This window comes from Ambystoma mexicanum, chromosome 2p (assembly GCF_040938575.1).
Source record: "Ambystoma mexicanum isolate Mex_15411 chromosome 2p, UKY_AmexF1_1, whole genome shotgun sequence".
In the NCBI taxonomy this organism is placed as follows: Eukaryota; Metazoa; Chordata; class Amphibia; order Caudata; family Ambystomatidae; genus Ambystoma; species Ambystoma mexicanum.
The window spans coordinates 665,156,369-665,167,386 of record NC_090923.1 but is presented as its reverse complement, the minus strand read 5'-3'; the positions used below and the strand labels follow the sequence as shown (position 1 = coordinate 665,167,386).

The following is an 11,018-nucleotide window of genomic DNA, read 5'->3' as shown; positions in this document are numbered from 1 at the left end:
GCTGTCACAGAACACAGGTGCATGCAGAGATAGACTAGAGGGAGCAACATCTACTAGTTGAAGTTACTTGAAACCGGATTAGAAACTACATTCACATTGTGTTGTACTGAAATTCGCTTAATAAAGTCCATATTAAACGATACATGCCATAACACAGTTGTTTCTGAAGTACTGAACTCAATTTCCTGTGCTTATTTCCCTGGGTGCAGACATGGATGTGAAGGCAATGATCCTGGCCATGGCAGCCCTGACCGTTCTCACCACAGAGGCCTTCCCCAGGAGGCCTCATGCAAAGTGCCGCATCTCGCAGTACAAGACCCTCCTCCCGTCCCAGCTCAGAGCCGTGCAGGAATTAAGGGACAAATACGTAAGTGGATTATTCAGTCCCTTCATGGGGTCTTGAGGAACTCGCTCCTTAGATGGGATGTTGACCCTATAATGCGCTACACTCCTATCTCTGCACACTTGATGCCTCTTACAGCAAAGGAATTCCTTGCCGCTCAAAAATTATAAATGTGTGCCAATTCAATGTTCATAAAATCCTGTCTAACGGCCATCCAACGTATCAGAGATGTGTATGTAGGTACTCAAAGGGACTGACAGAGGAAAAGCAGGTTGGGCTCCCAGACTGCCAGCTGCAGTCAATCACTGTGATTCACCAATTCAGACACCTAGTCAAGGAGCGCGCTGCCTGTGCCTGTATCACTGATCACTATGGAAACCACCAGATCGCTGGCAGTGGTCATGTGACACTGGCCTTCCTCCCTAAGCAGCCACCCAGAAACGTCCAGCATTCAGCAACGAATCCAGCTCCGCACTCCAGTGGCAGCAGATACGTCCGGTGCTCGCTCCATACAGCGAGTCGCTGCCCCCACAGGAGCTTTCAGGCCTATACTGGAGATCACCATTATAAAGCCAGGTGTGCTGCCCATAGGGAGCTGGCAGTCATATACCATTTATTTAACCCTATCACCAGGCATCCCGTCACCTGGCGTCCACATCAAAGGGCTCTCAATCTGAGGGCATCTTCTGTTTGTCTGTGATTGGGTCTGTGGGGTCCTAGGGCACTTCTTTGTCTTTACTGCCATATACCAACTCCCTTAGCAGGGACGTCATTTCACTGAAATGCCATGGGTAACGGAAGTGATGTCACGTGACCCTTGACCTCTGATGACACAACAGAAAGTTATGTAATTTGACTCCACCCCGTACTGACATCCCAGGAAGCGATGGAACCCGACCTTTCACCCCTTGACAAAACAGGAAGTGCAATCACATAGCATTGTTCCTAAGTACACTATGAAAAATATGGTTATGATATCACTGTAATGTGATATACATTTCATACGAGAATGGATCACCATATGTATCATTAATATCAGTGTGTATAGGCCCATATTACTGTGAATGCAAGTGGACGTCCAAGGATAAATGACAACGATGTGTTATTATATAGCACTTACGTCCTTTTTATAGAACAAATATACATACAATATCACCCAACCAGTGTTGGTACTCATTTATCAACCTCAGATCTTGTACTGCAAAAATTACTTTGCACTGACTTTGCACTACAGAAATACACTGTGCACAGTTCCATGAATCCGGGATTGTGTCGGCAGTGCAAAGTCACTTTTCGGCATGTGCAAACTCACTTTGAACCGTGCAAGAAATTCCATGAATCGGGCCCTTAGTGTTCATTGGATTTCACTGCCTAATCTGCCGCATTTAGTGGCTAGTGGATTGCACTGCCTCATCTAATGCATTCAGTGTCAAGTGGTTTGCACTGCCTAATCTACTGCATTTACGGTCTCATTACATGTATGGTGGAGCAGGAGCCAATTGCTGGTAACGGAATTACTGCCAATGTTCCCGCTCCAACATACTACGAGTATGGCCCTGGAGTGGAAGATTTACCTCTGGCATCATGCTGGTGGTCAATCCTCCAACTCTCTGCCGGAAAATCAGTGGAATTACCACGGCGGAATTACAGCTGCAGTAATTCTGCCAAAAAAGCCCCATTGAGTCACTTGGACTAAAAAGACATTGGGATTTACACCGCCACCGCCAGTTGTAATCCAGCACTAATACCCCTGGACCAAGTACATTAACGGTAATTCAGTTTGGTGGTACCTGGGTGGATTTACCACCCAGATACCACCAAACTCATAATGAGGCCCTAGTGGATTGCACTGCCTGATCTACTGCATATAGTTCCAATTGGATTGATTTGCCTGATCTACTGTATTCAGTATGGCAGAGCTGGAAACAATTGGCAGTAAAGGACTTACTGCCAATGTTCCCGCTCCGCCATACTACGAGTATCGCCCTGGAGTGGAGGATTTACTGGAGGTTAATCCTCCTACTTGCTGCTGAAAAATTGGTAAAATCAGCAAAACTGGCAGAATTACCATGGCGGTAATTCATAATTAAAATAGCCCCATAGACTCCTATGGACTCATAAAAATAGAGATTTATACCGCCACTATCACTTGTAATTCGGCAGTAAATCCATTGGGTAGTATTCCAGCAGATATACAGCCAGAATACCACCCAACTCATAATGAGACCCTTAGTGCCTAGTGGATTTCACTGCCGAATCTACTGCAGTTACTGCCTAGTGGATTGCACTGCCTTATCTACTTCATTTAGTCCCAATTGGATTGAATTGCCAAATCTACTGCAGGTACTGCCTAGTGTGATTTCATTGCCTCATCTACTACATTCAGTGCCAAGTGGATTACACTGCCTAATCTACTGCATTTAGTGTGTATTGTATTGCAGTGCCTAATCTACTGCAACTAGTGATTCGTAGATTTCACTGCCTAATGTACTGCATTTAGTCCCTAGCAGATTGCACTGCTCAATCTACTGCATTTTGTCCCTAGTGGATTTCACTGCCTAATCTACTGCATTTTGTCCCTAGTGGATTATAGTACCTAATGTACTGCATTTGGTTGCTAGTTGCCCAGCAATTTCTCAATCTAATGCATCTGGTATTTTGTATCCCTCTACTGCCTGATCTAATGCACCGTACTGCATATTCTACTGCATATGGTCACCAGTGGCCATGTACTGCTTAGTCCACTGTAGAAACCTATTGTAGGTGCCGGCTAGTGACCCTGTACTCTACTGTATTTGGTCAGCATTGACACTGCACTGCTATGTCTACTGCATTTCGTCACTTATTGTCCTGTACTACCTAATGTCTTACGTTTCGCTGCCTAACTGATGGACCTTCCTCACACTCCATTAGGAATCTCATCCTCATCCTCCTATTACAATGCACCCTCACGCCACCTGCTGCTTATACTCACCCTCTCTCCCTCGTCTCACTCCATGCAGGCCCTCTACCACTTCATCATCCCTCTCATCTCATCCACCCCACTCCCTCCCTTCTCATCATGGCCCTACCCTTTGCCGTCCTTTAGAATAATCCTAGGCCGACGTTCAGACTCTAACTTCATCTATCTCACCCTGCCTCCGAAAATTAACTATCTTTTCACTGCTCTCTCCCATTACTCCCACATTCAGCTTTTGGAATACCCAATCTAGTTGGAAAAATCCTACATTCTTATGTATCACTGCTAGCCGTACAACTACCCACTCAAGGCCATGAACATTACTGAACCATGGATCAACACCAAGGCACCAACACCCCTACTGCCCTACACACTGACTCTGTCACATCCCGTCACTCCTCCCGCCCCTCTAAAGCAGGTGGCAGGGCTGGCCTTATGATAAATAAGGCAAAGGCCTCTGCCCCCTTCCTTTCATATCACTCTTCTTTGCGTTCATGGTGATCCAACTCCTCCCACCCACTCCTCCCATTACCCTCCAAACCAATGGGCTGCCAGCCCCCCTCAATCCCAAATCCTCTTATGGGTATGGGTGCCTTCACCCTCTCCAAAATCTCATCCACTCACCAGCCTTTACTCTACCCCCTCCTCACAGTCCCGCCACAGCATATCCACCCACTCCCTATGACACTCTCTTGATCTTGTCTTCCTCTCATCTTCCCTTTCATCATTTTGACGCACTCTCGACCCCTACCCATCTGACCACTCTATTCCCCACTTCGGCAAAACCGTTCGTTCTCCAGTTACTCCCCCTTTCATGTACTCCATCTCTAAACATAAATTCAAGCCTAACTTCCTTCCTCTCTAATATAGCCAAAGTGAGGTCCTTGCTCCTTCCTCTGGCTCCTCAGGCCTCCTCCATTCAACAGGCCTTTTCCACTTCAACCTGGTCATCTTCGCCCCTCTGGGCCACACTCCAGGCTAAGCTAGCTCCTCCACGTCATCGTGCTATCTCCTCTACACATTCTGCTAATGACTTTGCCCAATACTTCTACTGCAAGATCTCTAAAATCCAGGAAACTCTCATCAGTCTCCTCTCCCCCTATCCCTCTTTCCTTCTCCCCCTCCCCTTCCCACACCACTTTCTACCAGTGCTTCCCCTCTCCAAATTCTCCCACTCAGCTCAGGACAGAAACCCATTCTTGTTAATCTATTTTCCCCGTAGACAGTCAAGGAAGTAGCACCCACGCCCACTCCTATCTCAACACTTTAATTCCTCTGTTAATGATGGACCCTTTACATCCTGCTTTAGGGCTGCTGCTGTCCAACCCATCCTAAGAAAGCCTTCAGCCAACACCAAGGATCCTGCTAACTATGGACCAGCATCACGCCTTCCCCACAACTCTAAACTCCTTAAAGGTCTTGCCTTTAAAAGGATCTCTCTACTTACCGTAATGCTAACCGCCTCTGTGGCCCTCTCCAGTACAGTGTATGCAGCCATTATTCTACTGAAACAGCTCTCACTCATGTCTTCAATTTTCTGACATCCACCCATCATCGCAAACTCCATTCTAGCTACTGAAAGCCCAGAGAGATCCCTTTGGCGAACACGCTCTATAAGCCTGGAGGTCATCGGACCGGTATTGCATGGAGTCCCAGTGAGCGCAGTTAGTGGGGCAGCTTCCAGCATCCCAGCTCTTTCAGTTAGTCTGGTGTTTTGTCCAAGCTGCAGCAAAGGTCTCCTTCTGACATCTCTGTGTTTTGTTCCAGGAAGAGAGAATGCTGCCAAACATTCAGAAATGCCCTACAAAGCACCTGCAGCAGAGGCCATCCGTGCACCAATTCACGGTAAGTGAATCAACACGAATATGAAACCAAGGCTTGGGGCTTCCAGGCAACCTCACTTTCATGCAGTGCTCTGCGGCGCATGGGTCCAGCTCAACTCAACTAATTGTATACTAAACTGTACATTTGTGCACCAATCACATGGAGGCACCCCACCCCTATGTGACTGGAGAAGGATGGTTGCAGGTAAGTCTTTCTGTGTATGCAACATTTAATCTAAAATCAAGCAGGGGGTTCCAAAAATGGTTTACAGAACAGATATAGAAGGCAGCTTGTTTCTTTATAAGATGTGCATTAAGACACAAACACTTCTCAAAGCTCAGCAATATGATTCAGGTGAAATGGGTGTAATGCAATTCATCCATTACGCAGATGATGCACAGGTGGAGCCTCAGGTACCCTTTGCGGGCACAGGTGCTATGTGGCAATACATCTTCTCCTGCTTTACTGTGTCCAGGTAATAGGGCATTCCTAAAAGCTAATAAAGCTAGGCCTGGCAGGGCAATGCTTTAAGCCACAGCCAGGGTCAGAACATCACCTGAAAGCAGAACAAATAGAATCCTCTGAAGGCATCGCAATGCGACAACTCATTCCATACAACGTGTACAGATGAATTCACCGGACACGTATGGTACAAAGGGGACATGTGCAGGCTAGCGATTCCTACAGGGATACTCCAGAATGCCATATGAAGCAGTTATATTTAGATGTCGGTGGTCTAGCACAGTTACACATACATCACATAATCTGAAGGGATCATCTAGTGAAGGCAGCATCCAGTGGTGAGATGGACTGGACAATGCTTCAGTGAATGGACAAGTAGTGGCTTCTGATCTTGGAAGGAAGGCCATGAGCAGAATCCTGTTCCTGAATCCTCAAATAGAGTGCTGCTGATTCCAAGAGTGGAAGGCGGATCTACCTCTAGCGATGCAGAGGCAAGTAGCCCCTCTAAGTTTGGGGGTTTCACAATTTCCAATGAACACTCACCCTTATGTATAGTGCTTATTGGGCAAATGAGGGGGAAGAGATTCAAACAGCCAAATATCCAATCCCATCCATACTTTTCGGACAGGAAACATTACTTAATATGGGGGAATTTCTCAAAGGAGGAGTCCCTGCCACATTTATGCTGTTACCTTAATTCTGCCTTTACTGGCCTTTCCACCACATATATGAACACCTCTGTTGTATCGAAGGCAAGGTTCCCCTGAACACTTGCAAATACAAGTGTCAAGAAGTCTTTGTGTCCACTAGTGCAGAGAACAATGGATAGTCTTAATTAGGAGTCTAAACCTCTGCAGCTGTTGCCAGGAAGCTTAATTTAACAATTATCAAAACAGTAACCATTTATCACTGGGCTCTTAAAGCGATTTCTTTGGGAAAGTACCTTCCTTTCACTCATTAGGTTCTGACTTTACTGTACACATTGGTGTTTTCTGGAGGGTTTGAAAGTGATTGATATACTGACGTTCAAGCTACTTTTGTAACAGGCCTTCAGTTTAACATGAAGTCATGGCAGTCAAAGATCATGAAATCTCCTTAAAGAAGCTTTTATCCAAAACATACCTGTTATTTTAGATAGACTCTGGACAGGTCTAACACAGTGATTTACAATCTCAGGACAAAATGTAGTTGTATATGTCAGAACTGCAGCATTAAAACTTCACATGTAGGTCTTCTTATCATGTTGAATCAAAAAACGAATGCAGTCACTGCCAACATATTTTCCTGGTAGAAGGACCAAGACTGATTTGCATATGGCTGGTACCCTTCTGCAATGGCACAGACAGGCAACAATATGGTGTGTAAGATTGCTCAGAGCAATGCCAGTGATTAAGATCAATTCACATCTTCCCACTCATCCCATTTTTTGGTAATAGTTTGTCTCACTAATTGAGAGAGGTTACACCCAGACGTGGCCCCAGCTCTCTGTGCCATAAGGAAACAAGCTGTACCTCACTTATGAGGCCCAACAAGGCCTAAACATGCCTGGGGTTGCTCGTCATTCTGTGCAAGGGGTACATCACGTAGCAGTTCGGGGTGGACTGCTCATATTGGTGGCAGTACCAAGACAGATCTGAATATGGCAGGCCTCTTTCTGCTATGGTGCATAAGGGATAAGAAAATGGTGTAGAAGGTTACTTGGAGCAATGTAGAAGGTTACTTGCAGTAATTCATAACATTCGACCCATCCCATTATTTGGTGATAGTTTGTCTCTCTGTGAGAGAGGGCATGACCTGATGTGGCTCGTTTGTAGCTCGCTGCAGCAAAGAGTACCAACGTCACTGATGAGGCCCAACATGGGCGAAACATGCCGGTAGTTGCTTGTGTTTCTATGCAGAGGGTACATGGCCTAGCAGTTCAGGCTGGACTGGTCCCACTGTTGGCAAAAACAAGTTTCATTTGGAAATGGCTGGTCCCCTTCTGAAATGTCGCAGACGGGCTAAGAAATGATGAGGTGGAAGGTTGCCAAGAGCAATGCCAGTGGTTGAGATTAATTCATAACTTCTCTCTCATCACATTTTGGTAATAACATCTTTTCAAAACCCCTGCAAGGAATGTAGGGTACAGTGCTGAGGCTTGAGAACGAAGGATCCCACTAGCTTGTATAGAGATTCATAGTTCTCACGACCCTGTTTCTTCTTCTCTAAGGTCCACGAAAGAATCCTCTATGTTGAACAGAAGCTGTCACTGGCTGTCCACGTCTTGAAGAACTTCAGCAACCCTGAGCTGTTAGAGTATGTGTCCAAACCACTGCATATGCTGATCACCATCAGAGAAGACCTGAGACACTGTGTAAGTACTGAACAAAGATGAACGGCAAACTTTGTAAATTGTAACCTGTACCAGGGCTTAGATGCTGACTGTTTTAAGTGCAAATCCTGAGGTCCTTGGGCATTCAGAACCTTTTTAAATACGACCAGCACCAATCAGTATCCCCAGCCCTCACCACCACTGGGCATGTCTACTTTTGCATTGGTAAATTGCATGATGCGTAGCTAACATCCCATCAATAAGAACCATCAGGATGTCTGGTTGCCCTGAAACAGATATAAGTGACATGACATTGTCATAAAATTGCCACAGGAATATACATGATCAGCTTTCTATCTTGCCTTGTCTTTCAGCCCCGTACTATAGCCCACAAGAGCCAGAAACCTACACGCCTGGACACCTGGCTGAAGGAATTCAACAAGGATAAAGAGATGGTAAGATTGGGGCAATCTTCTGTCACCTAGGCAACCAAGGGGAAAAGAATGAGAGAAATCATCAGAGGGGACCAAATGGCGAGTCCATTGAATCAAGGGCTAAGAGTGCTGCTGAGGGAGTACTGAGAAAGAGGATGAGTAGCATCTTGCAGACATTGAAGGATACTCATTGAAGTGTGTAACCTGCCTCTTTCTTCACTCTCTAGGAAACCCAGGAGTGTCTTGAGATGAGGGTCACCCTCAATCTCTTCCAGATGTTAAATGAGGACCTGAAATGTACCGCGTACATGGAGCAGTGCGACAAACTGGCGCCGCGTCTATCCCTGCCCCCACAGGTCACTACAGCCAATTAGAAGCAAGAATACCGACTGAAGGAGGGGGATTCTGCTGCATCCCTCCTGGATGTGGGAACCAACACGTCCAATCACCGGCTAAATTGAAAACAAACACCTCGAAAATTATCTGTGACTCTAAACCTCAGCCCAGAATAATCCCCAGTCCGAGAGGACTTCTGCGATCTACGACTTCCAGAAACAGAATATATTGGGAACTGATCATTCGATGAGGAAAGCAATGACTATTTCTAGCAGATCGAATAATATTGCTACCTGCATAAGTGGACAGTGAGGTCACAAATGACTCTATGCCGCTTAGCCCAGAAAGACGTCTAAAGTGTAGGAGTTGTATTGCTGGTGGTGTAAGCTATAGTTAGTTAGAAAGCTATACAGTCTAACCCCTCAGGTCAGCTAAGAAGACACGGGAGCTTTCTTTCTGCTCTTCAATCTGTTTGTGACCCAAACCTCACATTAGGGAACCTGCGGCGGTGTTATGTTGTGTTGACACAAGTCGACCCAGAGCTTGAGCATTATCACTTTTGAGGGCCTGCCTCAAGAGCATTGCGTTGTATTACAGTGCATATTTCTCAAGAAAAATATTTATTTATTATATTATTTATTGAAAATGGTTTTAGATTTTTAAGCAGACACTGTTATTTAAAGGTTCACCTGCGATGGATACCATGTCTTATTTATTGATTTGTTTTTTAAAGATTAACTTAAATAAGTGATGTATTTTTGCTTTTGTATAGTTATCTTATTGACATGACAGAAGTCTATTTTTATAAATTCTACAATCAAATAAACTAAAAGAAACTAATTCTAGTATGTTATGCGTTGCATGTGACTATGTGTGACAGCCCTCTCCTTCCCTGTTTCGATATACAAGCATTGTCATTTTCTACTGAATCTGAATTGCTGGCATGGGTGGGCAATTGTTCTGCTTATGTGTTGTTGGGCCCACTGCATGCAATTTTAAACATCCCCAATCTAAGGGGAAAAGGAATGGTTTAAGCGAGGCTTTTCCTCTTTCCCTTTCCTCTCCATCTAGTGACAAAGTAAACACTGCCTACAAATTATGCTTTACTAATGGATTCCTATGGAATCCGTCTAGTCTTAAACAGATGCAAAAATGAGGAAGATTCTATAGGAATACATTTTTTATACAGCAGCAAGAAAATGTCATGCAGACAAAAAACGAAAAGCACTGACAAGGAGACAGAGGCCAGCATGGTGGAAATCTTCTCTCTACCAGGGCCTTCATCCACCTTGTGACTGCTCAAAATTGCTGGAAGAGCGGGAAACGGAGGTGTAAAGGCATTACGCCTCACTTTTACATCTCAGGTTCCCCCTCCGCCTGCTCCCTAGGTCTGTTTTCTAATCTGACATTAAGCCTAATGCTATTCTCCCCTCTCCTGACCCCCGCATCCCGTCCTGCTCCCTAAAAATAATAGACCGGGGTGTGTACCCGCAAGTAGGTACCTATCGTGACTACCGTTCTCTTTCATTCCCTTTTCAATCTGGATCCCACCCTCCCATTCCACAGAAACTGCACTCCTTAGTGTTGCTAATTCTTTGCTTGCTGCCCATTGCAAACCAATTCCCTCAAGTTGTTATTCTCCTGCACCTTTCCACAGCATTCCATAATGTAGGTCACTCTACTCTTCTCACTACCCTTTCCTCTCTCGGCTTCTCTGGTACAGTCTCACAGTGGTTTTATTTTGACCTATCTGAACGATGGCAAGTGCTCTGCTACTTTTCTTCGACATTATGGCGCCCCCAGGGGTCTGTTCTTGCTCTCCTCATTTTACACTCAATACTTTTCCATTATTATGACCTCATATGGAATCTCCTGTCATTGCTACGCTGATGCCTCCCAAATCTGGGTCTCTTTTCCTACCTTCACGGATGTTCTTCATTCTACTGTTGCTGCTTGTCTTCTTGCTGTCCGTTCCTGGAAGCGCCCCCACTTTCTACATCTTAGCACCTCCAAAACGCAGCTTCTCTTTTTTTCCTGCTACAACTCTTCCTCTGCCTTTGCACGCCTCTGATCTGGCAGTCCCTCCATCTCTGCTTTCTCTAGCTCCTTCCACCCATAATCGCAAGGTTATTTTGATTCTTCTCTTTCCTTTTCCTCTCAAATCTCCAACACTACCCACTACGGACTCTTTCAACTATTTCATTCTCCCTTTTCTCTCCTTTCAAGCTACTAAATGTCTTATTAGTTCCCATGTTCTCTCCAGACTGGATTGTTCTTTGGCCCTTCTGGTTGGCCTTACTGCTTACCAGCTTGACCTGCTAGGGGACATCTTTTCTTCAGCTATTCTCA

The 11,018-nt window shown here is 45.3% G+C and overlaps 1 protein-coding gene across 1 annotated transcript; it reads left to right on the top strand.

Moving 5' to 3' along the window:
• The first annotated feature begins 211 nt into the window (after positions 1-211).
• LOC138567769 (interferon lambda-3-like) lies at positions 212-8,707 on the top strand. The gene is made up of 5 exons (XM_069646260.1): positions 212-367; positions 5,070-5,147; positions 7,798-7,941; positions 8,274-8,354; positions 8,561-8,707. Exons 1-5 carry the CDS (start codon positions 212-214, stop codon positions 8,705-8,707), a joined length of 606 nt encoding a protein of 201 aa, XP_069502361.1.
• The last annotated feature ends 2,311 nt before the right edge of the window (positions 8,708-11,018 follow it).